The 19,933-nt window shown below is 40.0% G+C and overlaps 1 protein-coding gene across 8 annotated transcripts in view; it reads left to right on the top strand.

Annotated features, from left to right (window-relative positions):
* PPP2R5C (protein phosphatase 2 regulatory subunit B'gamma) overlaps positions 1–19,486 on the top strand; it is a 103,177-nt gene extending 83,691 nt beyond the window's left edge. For 3 of the 8 annotated variants that reach the window (XM_060261148.1, XM_060261146.1, XM_060261151.1), the window contains 6 exons: positions 1,574–1,744; positions 3,001–3,128; positions 5,318–5,419; positions 8,003–8,096; positions 14,691–14,807; positions 16,443–19,486. In XM_060261148.1, coding sequence (XP_060117131.1) covers positions 1,574–1,744; positions 3,001–3,128; positions 5,318–5,419; positions 8,003–8,096; positions 14,691–14,807; positions 16,443–16,574 — 744 coding nt within the window. In that variant the 3' untranslated portion in view covers positions 16,575–19,486. The remainder of the gene's footprint in view (positions 1–1,573; positions 1,745–3,000; positions 3,129–5,317; positions 5,420–8,002; positions 8,097–14,690; positions 14,808–16,442) is intronic. The other 5 variants (XM_060261147.1, XM_060261152.1, XM_060261150.1 and 2 more) reach the window with 3 other exon arrangements.
* Positions 19,487–19,933: the final 447 nt, after the last annotated feature.

Below are 19,933 nucleotides of genomic sequence, written 5' to 3'. Positions count from 1 at the left end.
GCAGCCGAGTCAGGGTGTGGTATTATACTGGTGTATAATCTGCTCCCACAGAGCAAAACAGAAGATGATGATGATGATATTGGATTTATATCCCTCCCTCCACTCCGAATTTCGGAGTCTCAGAGCGGCTCACAATCTCCTTTATCTTCCTCCCCCACAACAGACACCCTGTGAGGTGGGTGGGGCTGAGAGGAGCTCTGTGATTGGCTCTGGGAGCTGCCAATCAAGCTATGGACAATTGTTTGGTGTTTCTAGGGCTCTCCACAAGTCCACTCCCAGTGTTGCCTAGAAATTGATTGAATCAGTGTCAGGCTGTCTGGAGACCAAACCTCAGAAACGAATCACCTGAACCTCCATGGAAAAAAGGCGGTTCGTTCTTGGGTTTGGGAATGACCCAGCTAAATGAACAGGTTTGAAATGAACCACAAACCGACCTAGTTTGTTCTCCAACCACAGCTTGTTTTTCAGTTCATGCCCATCCCTAGTCACATGCCATCTTCTCTTCAGAATGGTAATACATATATTGCTGTGTGCTGAATCTTTTTGTTGAAGAGAGTCAACCTGTAAAGTTTTAGTTACAGAGGCACAAACCTCTCATTAGTCTTGGCCACTACTGTCAAGCTCCTCCCCTTGCTGCTTGTGTTGTTCCAGTACAGCAGAACTCCTGTTCCAAAGTGTGTCTAGCAATCTGGTTCCTCCCTTCCCTATTCTAACACATGCCATGGAACAACAACCCAGCTGCTCAAGCATTTTGAATGCTTGAGAATACAGGAGGGAAACTAAAATATGATGGAAGATGCTTTTTATAAGCCTTGGGGACCATAATGTCCATTTACCACCAGAGTATCTTGTAATGCAGCCATTTCAGAACAAGGCATTATTTGCAGGTTTGCAAAATTTACTTTGGCTCAGGCCTGACAGAAATTTAATAATGGAGGGGAACAGGAGATGTTTCTTGCTGGGCTTATGGACCTATGGGTATTAAATTGTAAAAGAAATCTACTCATTCAATAACCTAAACATACTAGCCAGGACTTGGGTGTGGGCACTCGTGCCACGTTAAGTACAGCAGTCAGAACCAGAAGAATATAGTAAAAATATACAGAACCTTGTGTATTGTTGCATGCATGAGTAGAAAGCTCTTGTAAAGGGCACTTCTCTTCAGGAGCCTCAGTCACTAGAAAGCATTCCTCTGAAACAGAGTGGTTATATTTTGTGCACACACTTATTAAAAGATGTACTTCAGAAATATCTGAGTAAACAGTGAAGGCTGCTGTTCCTGATACTATGAGGATATTCCTCCTAAGGATTTCAAAAGACCTTACCGTGCTATGCTTGCTGAATGTCGAAGCGTTTGATAGAAAGCCACATGTAACTTTGATTAGCAGGTTTTGATTGGAGGGAGGCTCCCTAACTTGCCTGATCGATTACAGTTATGAATCAACAACCTTTGAGTGCCAGTTGTTGTGAAGCAGTGGCAGCCTTACAAGTGCTGTGCAATAGAGGTCTGGGAATCGTTTCTTTTAGTGCATTCTGAAGACTAGGCATTTTTTCCTTTTCTTTCTTTTTGCAGGTCGTGATGGCACTACTCAAATACTGGCCAAAGACTCACAGTCCAAAAGAAGTAATGTTTTTAAATGAATTAGAAGAAATTTTAGATGTTATTGAACCGTCTGAATTTGTAAAGGTTATGGAACCTCTCTTCAGGCAGCTAGCCAAGTGTGTCTCCAGTCCGCACTTTCAGGTTGGTAATTCTAGGAAACACTGTTAAGTTTGGCATCTTCACATTATGCTGCATTAATTGCTCTTTCTTTGATTTGTAACACAGACTATTGCAAGGTACAGTAAGGTACAGAATATAGTAACGTATAGTAAGCTACTGTGAGGTACACTATTTTAGGCAACAAAGCTCAGCTGTGTGAATTTGAGTTTTATATAAGTTGATTAGGTAGGCTTTTTGTCACTTCTGTGAGTTCCAGGTACACATTAGTGGCAACCACAGCAGCTTTCTCACAGTTACCAGCTAGGGAGACAAATAAACTGCAGGGGGAAATCACAGGCCCTCTCTGGTTCAGGAGAATGAATATTGTAGAGCAAGAGTGGCAAAACTTGCTTGATGTAAGAGCCTTATAGAATAAACATCAGATGTTTAAGAGCCACAAGACGTGAATGCAGCCAAACTCATTCTGGCTTGCCAGCTCCCAAGGCGCTGACCATGCCCTTGTCTGATTCACTGTGCAGTTATATATTATTGCACATACAGAGAAAGAAAGAGAGAAACAGGCAAGAATAAAAGTAGTCTTAAGTTGTTGGCTCAACATCTTTATTTATTTCAATTTTAACATCTTAGATGGTAATAAACTGAAGTACTAGATAACTAGAACTATTTGTCTCCTGAAATTTTTCCTGAAACTGAAATTTTTTGGCAAGCATTCCCCACCTCCCTCAATTGGAAACAAATGAGAAAGAGAGGGAGGTGGAAAGAAAGACTGAAAGACGAAGGAAGGTGAGAGAGAGAAACAAAAAAAGCCAACAGAAGGGGGCGGGAGGGGAAAAGACAGAGAAAGAAAGGTGGAAAGAAAGCAAATAGATGAGGGAGAGGTGGAAAGAAAGCACCTTTAACTTTAAATATGTTCTCCAAGCATACCCCCACCTCCTTCTCTGAGCCAAGCTAGCCAGCTGGCATGGCAATGGGAAAGGACTTGGAGAACACATTTGAGAGGAAGGGAGGGGAGAAAGGGAAGGAAGGTAAATAGATGGGGGAGGGAAGGAGAGGTGGAAAGAAAGCAACTTTAAATGCATTCTCCAAGTTGTCAGCTGCCTTGGCTTGGAGAAGGAATTTAAAGGCTTTCTGAGATGGCTGACAGGGCGGTGGGGGCTTCAAGAGCCACACTATATGTATGAAAGAGCCACATGTGGCTCCCAAACCATAGTTTGGCCACCCCTGCTGTAGAGGCTTGTAGTCTGCTCAAGTTGCACAAATGTTCCTCTTTCTTTCAGGTGGCAGAACGAGCACTGTACTACTGGAATAATGAATATATTATGAGCTTAATCAGTGACAATGCAGCAAAGATTTTGCCCATCATGTTTCCATCCTTGTACCGGAATTCAAAGACACATTGGAACAAGTAAGGAACTGTTATAGTACACTGCCTGATGTCCTAGTCTAATTTTACATGGCTGCTATTCCAACGGGAAGCTGTGACCCCAGGAATCAACTTTCCCCAGGGTTGGAAGGGACCATAAGAAAATTCTGTGGTCCTTGTGCCAGTAGATCATTAGGTCCAATGCATTGCCAATCATTACCATATTTTTTGCACCATAAGGCGCTCCGGAGGATAGGACGCACCTTCCTCCTGGGGGGCGATCCGCTGCCTCTGCCTCCGATCCGGCGCTTCCCCCGTGCCTCCCTGCCTGGCTCCATCTTCTTCAGGCAAGCGCTGGGATCGCTCCACATGGCCCCACCGCAAACCCAGCGCTTTGCAAGCGCCGGCTGCGGAGGGGGCAGCGTGCTTCCTCCTTGCCTGTGTGCCTAGCTTCAGCTGTGATGTCTAAAGCAAGCGCTGGGATCGCTCCCTCCCCCCTCCGATCCCAGCGCTTGCTTTAAACATCACAGCTGAAGCCAGGCACACAGGCAAGGAGGAAGCACCCGCCCCCTCCACAAACCCAGCGCTTTGCGAGTGCCGGCTGTGGAGAGGGCACCGTGCGAAGCGCTGGGTTTGCGGTGGGGCCACGTGGAGCGATCCCAGCGCTTGCCTGAAGAAGATGGAGCCAGCCAGGCAGGCGCGGGGGAAGCGCCGGATCGGAGGAAGAGGCAGCAGATCGCCCCCCCCCCCCCCCCGGAAGGTACGTACCTTCGGACCATAAGACGCACACACTTTCCCCCCCACTTTTTTGGGGGGGGAGGGGGGGAAGTGCGTCTTATGGTCCGAAAAATACGGTAATTTGTAAGACAAACCGTTATCGATGGAAGACTAACTTTGATGGGGACGTTTTAAACCATAATGTCCTGTTGAAATTCTGTGGTGATAATTAGTACAGAGGTGTACATTTTTCTTCTATGTCATATCTGTCCTGTGTTTTTTTCTTTCTTCAAATATGCATATATCTCTCTATCTCTCTCTCTCTAAACTACTGGTTTAGAATTCAATTCTGTATCTGTTTTTACCTCCAAATAAACTTGTTTTGAGCTGCTGTAAGGAATATTTGTTTCATTGGCTGCTCTGAAACATGGCACTAGTTGTGGACTTGAGGATTATTGATGGGGGTGGCCAAGACTGTACAACGAATCTCCCACTTCAGCACAATGAAAGAAAATCCTGAGTAAATGGAATTAAGTTCTGTTGTACATTAACCAGATGCAGTTAGTCTATCAATATATTGACATAAAGTACTTTTGTAAAATACGAACTTTTAAAAGCATTGTAACTGTAGACACACACACACACAGCATATGGATCACATCTGGTCATTTTGTACTAAGCACTGTACAAATACAGTTCAGCACACCTTTTTCACTTTAATGTGCATGATGGAAGTAGCTGGTGAATGGGTTAGCCTTTTGGATCTGATGAAGGTTCAAGGGAAGAGCTTTTTCTTTTCTTTTTAAAATGCCTGTTTCTGTTTGGCTAAACTGGCTTGAATTCTGAGCTCACGGGTATCCAGTTTTTTCTGCAGCAGCAAAAATACTTCTTGTACAGGCTATTTTAGCTTTCCTCAGGAGACATTTGGCTCAATAGATAGTAAAAGTATAACCACATTGTGTAATTTTTACATGGTGGTGGTGGAAAGTGCTGCCAAGTCACAGCTGACTTATAAGAACCATGTAGGGTTTTCAAGGCAAGAGACATTCACAGATGGTTTGCCATTGGCTGCCTCCATGTCACAACCCAGGTATTACTTAGAGGTCTCCGATCCAAATATTAGCAAGGCCCAGCCCTACTTAGCTTCCAAGATTTGACAAGATTGGGCTAGCCAGGTCAAAGATACATTACTGTAAATAAGTTAAAATACAGTTTAGTGTATTACCTGTATAACCACCTTTTGCGAAAAAGGAAAAAGCCTTCAGTTATTATGCGATGTTTGTTAACATTAACTTGTCAAAATTTACTTTCTTGCCTGTTAATACTGTAAACAAAAAGGAGGAGATCTTTATAGCATCTAAAGAATGCATATAGGATTATTAGTATTTGTATTAGTCATTCTTTGGCAGAAGAGACCTTTTTAAAATAACACAATTTCCAGTGAAATAACAAAACTGCCTACTGAAAGCATAAACTTTGTAATAAGTCTCAACCCCCCTTTTTTTTACCTGTAGGACAATACATGGTTTGATTTATAATGCTCTGAAACTCTTCATGGAGATGAACCAAAAATTGTTTGATGATTGCACGCAGCAATTTAAAGCAGAAAAACTTAAGTAAGTTTACATGTTCTTCTGTCTGATTGTTTTACTGCATATATGACAGCGCTACTTACTTTTTAAGAGAGCACTTTATAGCACTCTGAGAATATATCCGGAAGCTGCAATAGTCATTGTTTTATATACCAATTCTGTATAGGTTCAAAGAGAGAGTGCTATAGATGCATAGAGAGAGAACGCTTATATGACATAGTAGGTAGAGACCCAAGTCCAAATTCTCACTTGCCATGAAACTCACTTGAGAGGCTGACATTGTAATTGTTGCCTCTGTCCTAATCCCACAGTTCCATAAACCATTTGACAAGGATGGTTTTGTAGTTGTTTGAAAGAGTGAGAAGCTACCATATTGATATACCCTCATTCATCAGCAGGGAATTGTTGGCAAGGCTGTCTGAGCTCCCTTCTCCAAATCTGGAATGGCTTAGGGATATGACATTAGTAGAACAAAGGGGGGGGGGCTCACATCCCAATGAAAATTCTGTGCTTGAATGCCAGGTTTACTTTTTTGTTGTTGTTCAGTCGCACAGTTGAGTCCAACTCTTTGCGACCCCATGGACAAAGTCATGACAGGCCCTCCTGTCTTCCACCATCCTCCAAAGTCTGCCCAAATTCATGTTTGTTACATCTAAAAAACTCCAGTAGTAAACTGATCTAAGTCTCTGAGTTGTCTTCATTTTAAAAAAAAAAAAAATGGGTTTGAAGCTATGGAACTACATGATCAAACCTTTCCTCCCCTCCCCAACGACTCAATAAAAGCTGCTGTTGGGAGTTGGATGCCGGTAAGAGAACTGGAGGCAATTTTTGCCCCATTTCCCTTCTTTTCTGCAGTGACCTGTAATGCCATAGCTTCTTGTTCATGGGCCATCTTAATAGCCACCCCCAAACAAAGCTTTTCAGAGGTCAGACGGGATTGCTGGAGGAAGGTGAGGAATAACTGCCTCTGCAAACATCTTTGGACATATGAACATATGAAGCTGCCTTATACTGAATCAGACCCTTGGTCCATCAAAGTCAGTATTGTCTTCTCAGACTGGCAACGGCTCTCCAGGGTCTCAAGCTGAGGTTTTTCACACCTATTTGCCTGGACCCTTTTTTGGAGATGCCAGGGATTGAACCTAGGACCTTCTGCTTTCCAAGCAGATGCTCTACCACTGAGCCACCGTCCCTCCCCCAACTTTGCACTTGCATTTCATAAGATCCAGCCCCATGTTTACAAAGCATATGAATTAATCGCATTAGCAGTTTGCATGCAACTCTTACTCCTTTTTTGTCATCCTAAAATAGAAGGAAGCAACAGCTGTTAGCTTTCAAGTGGAGTTCTAAATAGTAAGATTGAGACAGGCCTGTGAACCTTTTTTTAAAAAGAGTAATTCAGTAAAGGCGGCCAAGCATTCTATGAATTTGGGCTCTTAAGTTTGAAGTGTTTTACAATGCCCGTCTGGACATGAAAAAGATGTAGAGATTTCTGCCACAACTTTATTTTATTAAAATACACCATCTACTGAAATACATACTTTTTCTTGAGTTCAAATCAGTTTCAAGTAGTGTTCCGCAATACAGCTGAGATAATAAAATGACTACAAAATAAGAAGTGACATCTTAAAAACATCACTTTAAAAATCCTATTATAATGGCTCATGCCACACAGTAAACAACATTTTCTTCTCGCATAAAGAACTTCTTCCAGTGGGGGAAAGGTGTATGTATAATTTGTGCCAATTGCTACGATAGCCTCCCAGTTCACGGCTAAGCTGTTCCTAAAGATACCCCAAGAGCTATGCTCCCTCTAAGCTGTGGAGTCTTGTGAGCTAAAATTCTACTTCGTAAGCTACTGGCATTAAAGTTGTGAGCTACTGCATAAATTAGCTTGCTCTGGTGCCGTTTTTCTGAGCTAAGATAAAAATTTGCGAGCTGGAGGCTAAAAAACTGTGAGCTAGCTCACATTAACTCATCTTAAGGGGAACATCGCCCAGGAGTGGCACTTTTGGGATCTCAGTGACCTGAGGAGGGAAGGTCCTGTTGTTGGAGCTCTGCTGAGGATATTCTGGATCTTATCCACTGTTTTTGCTGTAAGCTGCCTTGTAAAAAGCCAAATCATGGGATACAAATGCAGAAGACAAATGAAATTACATTTTCAAGATGATCTGTGATCCTTAGTAGAAATTTACAGCGTTTTCCCCCTTGAGACTGCAAAGCATCTGGGTGTTGCATCATTAATTGTCCCTGTAATGCATTTTACAACAGGGTAACTATTCATCTAGATGAGCATAGTAACTAATATCTGTGACATCTTATTTTCATTCCAGTAGAAAGTTATATATAAAAGACTTCATAAGAAAATTGGGAGGGGGAGGGGGTCCTGCTTCTGTTATCATTTCACTATGTAAAATATATTTTTATATGCACAATTTTTAAAAGGTAAGGAAAAATTACTTTGCTTTCTAATGTTTCTAAAAGTTTGGTAGCATAATTTTCTGAAGGGGAAACTTCATTAAGCTAAGTTTGGTAGCATAATTTTCTGAAGGGGAAACTTCATTAAGCTTTAATCTGTGTGTGGGGTGTATGTGTATTGTTTTTCAGAGAGAAGCTAAAAATGAAGGAACGGGAAGAAGCATGGGTTAAAATAGAAAATCTAGCCAAATCAAACCCGCAGGTATATGGAAAATATTCAGAGGTTGAGTATTTCAGCTTTTTACTAAATACCGCTGGAAGATTAGGGATTGTAACAGATGTTACATTTTTCATATTCATTTTAAGCATGCAAGGAATCTTATTAGAATATGGATCAAGAAATGTGCCTTTTAGTGGATTACAAGGATCATGGTTTTTCATTTTCACTTTTTAATTTCTTTCCGTAGCCCAAAGTGGTTGACAACAATATAAAAACATAAAGATATATTATGAGCAAATCAGTAAAACTTGTAAAGTAGTAGGGTAAAAGTATATTAAAATAACTTGAATTGGCAGTTGAACAGTGCAATAAAAGTGTCTCTGCAAAGACAGTCCAAGCAAAATACATATTACAAAAACAGGTTAAACAAAATGTTCAGGGAAAGAGCTAAATTTTCACCTGGCATCTAAAATTTACAAGATTAGAGAGATAGCTTTGGGAAGTATACTCCATATGGTGATACCAAATCTCACACAGTAGCCTGGTTGTTAGTGGCATTTATTACATGGCTAGTTAATAATGGAGTTTTCATCTCCTAAGAGCAGTAGCTGCATTAAGAGAACATTTTCATTATGAGAGTCACTTCGTTGAGGTATTGGGTTGTTAACAAATTACCCAAGTTCACAGCTTTTACACAGTAGCTCTGTCCACATGTTACAGTAAAGCTTAACTGTACACTTAACAGTTCACTTAAGATGGAAGGGCCAGTACCAGTTAAATGCATGGTTTCATTCACACATTCAGCTGTACATGAACTTTAATATCAGAATTACTGTATGCATGTGAAAAGAAAAATCAAGTGTACACAGATTGTACATGCATTGACTGTAACATATGAACAGGGCTAATGGAGCACAGTATATGGTATGCAGACTCCAGTGAAGATTCCCAGGAACCTTGCAAATTGCTTGTCTTGTATTGGACTCTTCAGCTACTAAAAAAACCATGCTTTAGCTGTTTCTGACTACTTCCTCAGATTTGTACAGCACATAGAAGATGCTGCTGTCTTATTCTGAATCAAACCGTTGGGCCATCAAGGTCAGTGTTGTCTACTGGCAGTGGCTCTCTGGGATCTCAGGTGAAGTGAAAGATGGGGAGAGCCTATTACCCAATCCTTTTAAATCAGTAGTTCCCAAACTTTTTCGGGCCATCGCCCTCTTGGTTCCATAAACTGATCCCAATGCCCCTTACTCTACCCTATAAAAAGCACTTACTCAGAACTGGTTTCACTAAGGAAGATAATGACAATAAAATTCAAAATAATTGCACATTTATTCGAAATCCAATTAAAACCTTTTTTATTTTATTCAACAAAATTGAACTTCATCCAGAGATACTAGCTTTTCAAAGTCTGAAAGTATTTAGCAAGAATCTTAGATACCACATTTAGTTACTACTTATACTGTTCAGTAAATTCTTAATGCAATGGATGGGCTTGCTTAAGTGATACCAGTTTCCCAACATCTGGTTTAAAGTCACTTAAGCAGGAGTCTTAAATCACCACATCTAGTAATTCTTTGCTTGGAGGTGACACACTAAAAACATGTTCTTCCCAGTATGATCTTGGAATTGCAACAAAGACTTTTTTAACCACTGTCCATAATGCAAGATAACAATCAGAAATTTCTTTCTGTAACCAAAACTCTTGGTATGACTTCTTAAACTTAAACAGTGTCATTTTGTAGCTCAGTTCTTCCTTCACAAAAAGTGGCCCCATGGCGCAGAGTGGTAAAACAGCAGTACTGCAGTACTGTGGTCTGAACTCTCTGCTCACGATTCGATTCTGGCAGAAGCTGGATTCAGGTAGCTGGCTCAAGGTTGACTCAGCCGTCCATCTTTCCGAGGTCAGTAAAATGAGTACCCAACTTGCTAGGGGGGAAAGTGTAAAAGACTGGGGAAGGCAATGGCAAACCACCCCGTAAAAAGTCTGCCATGAAAACGTTGTGAAAGCAATGTCACCCCAGAGTCGGAAACGACTGGTGCTTGCACAGGGGACCTTTCCTTTCCTCTTCCTTCACAATTCCAACATCCTTAATTGAGGGGAAATTTAAGATAATAAAAATTCTGGGTATTGGATGACAAATTGTGCTATGTACATATCAATATTGGGAGAAAATCTGAGTATATTTGGGGAGAATCAATATGTAAAGTTACTACATATTTAAAAGCTTCATAAAATTCATTCACACATAGAATAATGCTTGACTGGGGAATATGTGTTTCCATGTCTGAAATTTCAAAAAAATATTGATGCATACTGGATAATACGTTGAAATGTTTGACAGAAGTAAATGGTATACTTGGTAAAGAAATGTGTTACAATTGCAATGATAGTTTTATGAAACTTTTATGATGCAGTTGTGAAAATTTTGCTAAAACAAAAAAGTATAACTCTGCATTATAGAATACGAATATTTAAAACTAAAGGTATTTTACCAAGTATTATTACTATTAATTTGGGGAAAGGTCCTAGAATACCAAGGAAAAATTAAGAAAATTAATGGGTTGAAAAAAGGAATAAAGATGATTTTATTGACTCATTTTTAATACTTTCATTTTTCTTTCATTTTATTATGCAATTCCAAATGAAGACAATGTTCTTTATAAATAGTTGTCTAAAATTTTTTTTACTGACAATATACCCAAATTTCTCCCAAATATTTATATTTATTTACCATAATTTTCCCTCCATTGCCCAAATTTTCTTTAAACATCCCCCCCCAAAAAATTTTCTTTTTAGTTTTTTTTCCTTTTTGAAAATGGTCACTGAGAAATTTTAAATCTTCATATAACGTAGAAATCTCATAGTACAAGAACTCGTGGGCATTCAATGAAATTGCTGAGCAGTCAGATTAGAACGGATAAAAGGAGGTACTTCTTCACCCAAAGGGTGATTAACATGTGGAATTCACTGCCACAGGAGGTGGTGGCGGCTTCAAGCATAGCCAGCTTCAAGAGGGGGTTAGATAAAAATATGGAGCAGAGGTCCATCAGTGGCTATTAGCCGCAGTGTGTGTATATATATGTGTGTGTGTGTATATAAATTTTTGGCCACTGTGTGACACAGAGTGTTGGACTGGATGGGCCATTGGCCTGATCCAACATGGCTTCTCTTATGTTCTTAATGTTAATATTGGGCAGACTGCGACAAAAATAGCACTTAGCTAAAAACATACATCAAAATCATCAGGTACAGTAACCAAGAACACAGGAAAACAAATACCACATGCAAGGACTTTCCAGCAAAAACTTGAAAAATAACAAAGAAACAAAACCACGATGATACCAGTTTCTCAAAACGCAGTATACTGCTCTGACTAGAGCTCTGATATATTTGCTAAAAATTCCAATATTTTCCACCAAATGTCAGCACTATGCAGAGGCAAAAACTTGGAGTACCTTATTCCAGCATGGTTCCAAAGCCTGGTAAATTGTAAATAAGTGAACAGCAGGGTCAAAGGGGCCCACCTTTAATGCCCCCCACTGCCCCCTTGCCTGTAGCACCCCCTGTGTAACCCACCACCCCAGAGGACAGTATTGCCTACTTTGGGTACCATTGTTTTAATTGGTGATTCTTGGGATTACCGTAAATCTTCTCCATGCCAAGCAGATACTCTACCGCTGAGCCATAGCTCCTTCCCATTAGTGAAATTTAATTTTGGATTTGGCTATATAATAATCATTTCAAACATATATGAACATAAGAAGCTGCCTTATACTGAATCAGACCCTCGGTCCATCAAAGTCAGTATTGTCTACTCAGACTGGCAGTGGCTCTCTAGGGTCTCAAGCTGAGGTTTTTCATGCCTACTTGCCTGGACCCTTTTTAGTTGGAGACGCCAGGGATTGAACCTGAGGCTGGGACCTTCTGCTTACCAAGCAAGCTGATGCTTTACCACTGACCGTCCCTCCCCTAACTGTCCCTCCCCAGTTCCAGGGGTGATGTAAATATATTCATATGCAAATTGTCCTTTGGCAGGTATAAAGATTTCTGATGAGGCACCTTTTTCTTCATGCATGTGTTTGTACACAAGTGCTCACAAAAACAATTGTTAACATTATTTCCCATAAAGACTCCTCAATTTTAAGAAAAGTTAGTCAGCATTGGAAATATATTGCCTCTTGGAAGTTCAGAATTTTTAGGCTAAATAAATTGTATGATAATTCTCTTATAATACTAGACATTTAAAAACATTTTGAAATTGGGAGGTTGCTTGGAATTTTTAGAAAACGTTATTTTGATATAACTAAAATTCTTAGATCCTTATTTAGGAGCCATAACACAGGTTTGCAATCTTGTTTCAGTGTGTATCTTGGACATACCACCAGTTAGAACAAACAGCTTTTTTGTTGTTGTTGAATGGCAGCCAGATTCCATGTTACTTTTCAAGCAGTATTTTAAGACAGAAAAGTCCTTGGTGTTTGTTCTAATTCTTTTCTTTATCGGTGTCATGTTGTAGATGTTCTTCTTTTCACTGTCTCTTGACTGGCAGAATTCTCTTAGCATCGTAATTACACCAAGGCTTTCCAAAAGCAAAACATTCCTAGTTGCTCCTGTGGGTGAACCCTGGCATGCCCTCAAAATGGCAGTCACCAGACTATTTTGCTCAACACCCAGGACCAGTTCTCTGCCAAAGAAATCCAAAGAAGGTTCCTAAAGTGCTGGCAGCACACTGGTACCAGCAGCATGAGAGAAGGTGAAGGGCATGCATGCTGCCCCTTCCCAGACCCACACAGCCTCCAGACAGATCTGGGGTAGGGATGCCAGCCTCCATGTGGGTTCTGGGGATCCCTTGGAATCACAGCTCATCTCCGGATTAGGTTCCCTGGTGAAAACGGATTCTTTGGAAGGTGGACTGTGTGACATTGTATCCCACTGAGGTTCCTGCCCTCCCCAGGCTCCAACCCCAGGAGTTTCCTAACCTGGAGCTGGCAACCCTACTCCCCCTCCCTCCCTTGCTGGTGGCCAGGAGGGGACCGGGCAACCCTAGTCTAGAGTGACTCTAGAGAGGAAGGAAGTGCTGCTTCCAGCACTCAGGCCGAAAATGCAGCTTTCCCCTGCCATATACAATGAAAGACCCTTGAATTAGATCCTTGAATTAGAATATGTTCCTTTACTGAATTTTGTTATATGGAAAACATACTAGTTGAAAGGACTTTTACTTCTGCTGTTTGAATTCTTCAAACTGCATTTAAAACCACAGGGCCTTAATATCAGGCTGCATTAAGAGTCAGAACAAGCTTTATGTAAGCCATAATAATATCCCATACACAGTTGATGAACATGTCAAATGACCGACACAATACTATACACATTTTGACCTTAACGGCCTTCCTCAGTGGTCAATAATACTCACTTTTACAAAAGAACCTACACATCCAGGAAATGCTACGTATCAATCCTGACCCGATGTTCTCTCTATATTGTGTGGTGCAAAGTAAGCAAATGGCCCATTTGCTTGCAGTTACAGGTTGATGAAACGCATCCAGAAATACTGAAAACTTTACACCAGAGTATGACATCAATGAAGAGTTCTGTTTGAGTGCGGTTACCATATGAAGGTTGTAGCTTGACCCTTGTAGCATTTTCAGTATATTTTGGGTTCAGTTTTATCTCCCACACCCTTTTTAGCCATGTAGTACATTATATATTTTATATCTAAAAAGTATACAAATATTTATTGAACTGTTAGATACTCATTTAAATCAGCAAATATTTGCCAGCTCTTAAGGTTTGTATTATTCTAACTTCTTTTTCACTTGGGGAGGATCCAGAGATACCTTTCAGCCCACAGAGAAGAAACCTCCATGGGAGGAGAGTTTTTACTGTAAACAAAAGGGCACTTTGAAATTCAGTCCATAATCTCATTCCACTGTTGAGCCAGAGCAAAAGCTCAGCATGCTGAACTTTTAATCCAAGCATGTCTCTTGTTGTCATCATTTTCGTGAACATGATTGCTTTTGCTTTTCTGTCAAATTTCAGGGGTTGGTATAAATTAGGATGCTTCTGATCACAGCTGGGATCCAACATGCTATTGAATGGTTTGCATGGACCCAGTGGGATTTCTTCAGTTTTATTTGCAACATGTTCCAATGACATGTTACAATCTGCTTTTGAAAATGTTAATTTCCAAATGACCAGCAATTGGGGAGAGGGAGGTTTGAGCAATGCAAGTTCTAAAATAAGCAGCAAAAGCAGTTGCATGGTTCCTTCGGTACTGGTTACATCTTGCAATTTTTAAAAGCCCTAAAGCATTCAGTTCCACGTTTCTGTTGCAGGGAGGAGAAACTAACCGTTAGTAGTTTCCCTCTTAAAACAAATTTCTTTGTTTTTTGGTCAGAAAGTGTTATATAGCTTTATTGGATTTCAGTATGCTGTTTTGATAGCAGCTGCCAAATCTCCAGTTCTTCAAGAAACTCAGGTTAAGACTCTCCATTGTTTTCATTGAAAGCTAAAATGCTCTATGCATTAAAAGTGAATACATTGCTGTTTATCAAGTCTGAGGTTAACATTTCTGGCACTCAAATTCCTGAATTGCTATAGTTCTCAGGTTTTACTACCAAAATTTCTGACTCAAACATTTTGCGTTTGGTTAGTACTCAGTATATAGTGACACATGTCTGGTGACCAGTCCTGTTGCAATGGAAACTGATGGGCCTTTAATTGAAGACTTGCAGGTGCTGACAAACACAGTGAAAGAGGAAGCTTGTATGGTAAGCACACAGGAAGAAAAATTAACCTACTTATTGCAAACTTAGTTCAGTAGGTGTTTATACAGTTAGTGACTTGACTAGTCTCCAGGAGCTGCTCATCTAAGCAGCTCACAAACTATCCGTTCCTCCTTAGATGGCAACAGAAATTTGAAACTATTCTAGTAGCTGCAATCTGGTCCCATTGTCAATGTGAACAGCAAGTGTTGTCTTGTCTTGTGTGCATTTAAATACCTTCAGAACTGTTCAAATTATTTGCACCGGAGAAGCAGTGGTCCAAAGCCTATGATATGCCTTGCTTAGACTGTTTAATGAAAGTTGTTCATGCGTGCTCATATTTGAAGGATTGCCATGGCCCACGGTAACACTAAGTTTTCTGACCAAGAGGCTTTTTTTGGTCCTGTTCTCTATCAAGAGAGGTGCTAAACAATGACTTCCAAAAGCCCTGCTGAGAACTGTTTACCTTTGGACAGTATTCATAATCTTTGGGCTGTGAATACTATCATCATATATTAAAATAGGCTGCAAAACTGGGCTTTTGGTTAGAGGTTTAGTTGTAAAGTGGGAGCTATACTGGCTTCCTAACATATGAGGACTAGGATCTTACTAGAACCACATGCACACACTGAGACAGCAAAGGAGACAGAAAATTACCTGGCTGTTCTTTCTCACCTTCCAGTCCTGGATTTCACTGTTCAGGCCTGATAGCACATGCTCCCCACAGTGTGCATATTAGAATATGCATATTTGGGGCCAGAAATATTCCCTGAGCAATAATGACCAAGCAAGAGTGCAAATAATTATTCAATGACCAGTTGTTCCTCCTCACTTTCACCTCATCCATTCTGCTTTTCCCTCCTCATTTCTGACATTGGCAGGCTACCTGATGTTGATTCCCTGAAACCCCATCAGTACAACTGCACCTATCCTTTTTGTTGTTGTGGGAGTGCTATTCTAGGATCCTGCTTATAGCCCTTTAAATATAGATTAGCAGTGGCTGTAGCACCATCCTGTATGCCCCCTGGCATGGGAAATGCAGCAAACTGGTCTCATTTTTGATAGATGATGTGTGCTACAGCAGGAAGAGCATGGCAATTGTGCCTTTCCATTCAGGAAAATGCACAACGTGTACTTTCTTCAGAACTTATTGTCCAGCTTAAAAGAAGGAATGCAGATTGTCAAGTGCAGTGGTCATAGTTCTGCACTGTTTTTCTGCGGTCCGATGGTTGCTGTCTCTCTCAACATTCTGCCAACAGTACAACTGTATTAGGGCACCTGTAGCTGTGGAACAAACACAATTAGAGGCTTGACTAGTCTCCAGGATTTGTTCATCTAAGCAGCTCACAAACTGTAAATGTCATTATGTTATGAGCACCCACTGTTTCTTAGAGCAGCAGAAGGACCAGGCAGCAATATCAGGGGGGATGCTTTGTGTGGATGGCACAGCGGCATTCCCATGTCATTCCTGCAGTAGCCAAGAGGGGTGGACTTTTCTAATAATCAACGTTTCTGGGGTAGACTTCTAATATGCATTTTTACTGATTAAAAAAACTCCACAGAACAGTGAGTACATGTCTATCTTTCCTATAAAAAGAACAGCTGTTTTTTTTAAAAAAAAATGCCATACTTTGATTTCAGGCACAGAAGGATCTGAGAAAGGAGCGTCCTATGGTGCGGCGCAAGTCTGAACTGCCTCAGGATATCTATACCATGAAAGCCTTGGAGTCCCATTGCCGAGCTGATGAGCTAATATCGCATGATGGGCATTAGACTATTCAAGTGAAATCTTACTTGGAGGAAAACCTGTTGTTTTTTTTCTGGACTCTGTTCCACAGTAGAGAACTTACTTTTTTTGTGCCATACTGATCAGTTACACACAAAGTCAGAAGTGGTTTTTTTCTGACCCGGTTCTGTTAGGCAATAACTATGATACAGTGTACACGCAGCTCAAGATTAGTAGTTCAAACAATGGTAAATTACCTGATTCTGTATGCAGAGCCTAGTATTAGAGTAATCTTGATGCTGTTGGCACGTTACCCATCAGTTGGGGACATGCATTGTTCTCATATGAGTGCTGGAAGAAGAAGCACTCTTGGTGCAAAAATCGCCAAGTGCTGTTGCCACCCAGCCTCCCATTCATTTCAGGGCTGTTTCATGTATTGCATCCTATTTACCTGGTGTTGGAGAAGAAGTGCAAAACCGTAACGTTAAGGATGATGGTGTTTGCTTCATATATGCACATTATGAAACTACAGTCGGCTGCATCTCCTAAGGCATGGAAGATGCAGCAGAAAACGTGCACATCCATGTGACTGCCATGTGACAATCTGAACAGGAGTTGCATGCTTTTCCCTATATAGAAACGCTTTCTGCAGATGCAAAATGTAGCGTGTGAAGCAGCCTATAGTGGATTTGCAGGGGAGGGTGTCCTCTGCCAGTCCCACTGATGTGACTGGAGGCTGCATAGCAGCGGTGCCTGGTAAACGGGAGTTGATTTTCAGTGTCTCCTTCCCCCCATTCCTTTCCAGCTGATGTTTGGTACTGTGGCAATATGCATCTCCAAAAGCAAAATTCCAAATTCATACATAATGATTAGACATTTTTCTAAAATGCGAGCCTTTCAAAAATGGTTTCTGCATTGTTGTCTTGCCGCTTTTTGGCGGCCGGAAAAAAAATACCATTGAATTGTTCTCTCAGTGCAGTTTACAGAATGGTAATCTTCATGACAATCTAGAATCACGACTAATTTCTAGGAGCTCTGAAAACCAGTTATCAGAGAGACGGGCACCCTGTCCAAATACTTTATATGGATTGAAGCCATATTTTCCATTCCTTAGCGTGTGATACAAAATGTATATTTCATAACTGAGCTGATTGGAAACTTTGCTTTCCTTCCAAAAAAACACAGTTGTCTGCCTTGACTCAAAATCAGTTGCATTTTTTTACAGTCACTGGATACTGTCTTGTTTGTATATGTGTGTGTGTGTGTGTTTGTGTGTGTATGCACACACATGCTGAGATGACTGCACAGTTTTTTCTCCTTTATTGAGCTTTTACCACATGGCATATTTGGGGTTCAAAGAATTCCAGTCACAAACATCATGAGACTAGTTATTTTGAATGTTTCCTGCCCCCAGCAATGTAATACGAATTATTTTTAATCCGTCAGAAATATCTTACAGATGCATTCTGCATCTTAAATGCCTCTGAGAATGAAGTTACAGACTTGTCAAATTTTTTTTGTTGTGAAAAGCACACATGATACATATATGTCTCACAAGCAAAATGAAAATACACCTGAATTGCTGTCAATCTTCAAATGCTACAGAGTATTCCAGAAGATGATTTGTGTGCTTTGAGAGCTCTCTTTTTTCCCCCATTGTTGTAGATGGCAGAGCATGAAAACCCATTTTATGTGCTTTATTTTCAATATTTAATTTATCTCAGGGTGGCCAGTATTTTAAGATCTCCAGTTTAAGAGCTTCTACAGATGAGTTTTATTTAAAATGGGTGACTTGTTTTCTATTGTCTCTGAGAGTAACGTGTCATAATTCAACATTTAACAGTCTTGATGCAGAAATGTTAAACATGTAGCTCCTTCAAAATAGTAGTTGTTTAAAAAGAAAGAAATATGAGGTCTCTTTAATCCATAAAAATTATTGTTCAAAACAGGCATTTAGAGTAACCTTGTGCAGATGTTGTGCCTGCTGTGTTTGGTCTCACTTAAAATGTCCCAATATTTACTGCAAAGCTTTGGAAAATAATCACAAAGGGTGGGATGAGGATTACTGTTAAAATAAATGTTAAAGACCACTCCAGACTTCAAGTGAAATAATATCCACTCGGTGTGAAAATTCCTGTTACACTTGAAAATTAAATATGCTTTACCATAATGGGAAAAAAACTATAATTAGAGCAGTTTAAATATGTCTTCCCCTTTTTTTGACAGGGGAAGAGGGTGCTTTTATAATTGCATAAAGCAATGTCTATATGTATTTTGATATACCATTGTTTGAACTTCCATCTTTAGCTGATAGCTTCTCAAATATCTTTTATAATTTGGCTGTTCAGTAGGTTCATGAAAGAGGTTTCTGGGAAGAAGCACTCTAATTTTATCCTGCGGAAAAATGGGGGAAAGGGGGAAATATTGTATATCAATGTTTGGTTGACTGTGTAACGCTCAACGTATACGATCTTTCACTGTCTAGATTTTATTTTTGCTCTTTACTGAAGATAAACATTCACCAAAAAGCGAACTTTCTTGGATATAGCTAGGAAAATTATGCCATGACAATTTTTGCTCTTGAGATTTAGGCCAGTTGGCAAACTTTTGCCTAAGCAATATTCTAAAAATTTAGCAGCACTAATTGTTTGGCTTGTCTGTTATCACCATTTTATGCTCTGTAGAAGTTCTGTATTAAATTATTCTTTAAAAATTAATACATCCAAAATAAAAATGTGCAAATACAGTACAGTTTTGGTGACTGTTGTTCTTCATAAAGTTCAGTGTTCACCACGTCCCATCTTTTCCAAAATTACACCTGTACATCAGGAATGTAAAAAAAAAAAAAATATTACAAGTGTCTTTCTTTTTTGGTGTGGCTTTAGTATGGCTTCATTTTAATATTGTACATACATTGTACTTTGTTTTATTGTAATGAGTAATAAAAATGTAGACTTCATATTTTGTACAGAATGGTCCTATGTACAGAATAAAAAGTTCCTAGAAACAGCAAAAAAAATTTTAAAAGGTAAGTGGCACAGTTTTTCTTTCTGCTATATCTGTATCTTTATGCTTTAGTGGAATGCTATGTTCAAATGTATTGACATTTTTTTAAACTTTTGTAATTCAGATTTTTTTTGTTCAAACATTGTTTATGAAGAAAAGCATCCTACACCCTGCCATTTAATATGCTCCTATTGAGTTTTTTAAAGTCCAGAAATGGTGTATCATATTGATTAAATAAAGAAGTAGAATCTTACCAGGTGATCATAAAACTACATTCAGCTCTAGTACAGAAACATTCTGATGGCAGTACAGGGAGTTTTAAAGAACGAAGTCACAATATTGCCTGCAGATCACCCAGCCAAACCTCTGCTTGACCTGAAAGTAATGGAACAGCCAATAC

This window comes from Heteronotia binoei, chromosome 21 (assembly GCF_032191835.1).
Source record: "Heteronotia binoei isolate CCM8104 ecotype False Entrance Well chromosome 21, APGP_CSIRO_Hbin_v1, whole genome shotgun sequence".
Classification (NCBI taxonomy): domain Eukaryota; kingdom Metazoa; phylum Chordata; class Lepidosauria; order Squamata; family Gekkonidae; genus Heteronotia; species Heteronotia binoei.
Note: the sequence above shows the minus strand (reverse complement) of the source record. Positions and strands in the feature narration are given on the sequence as shown.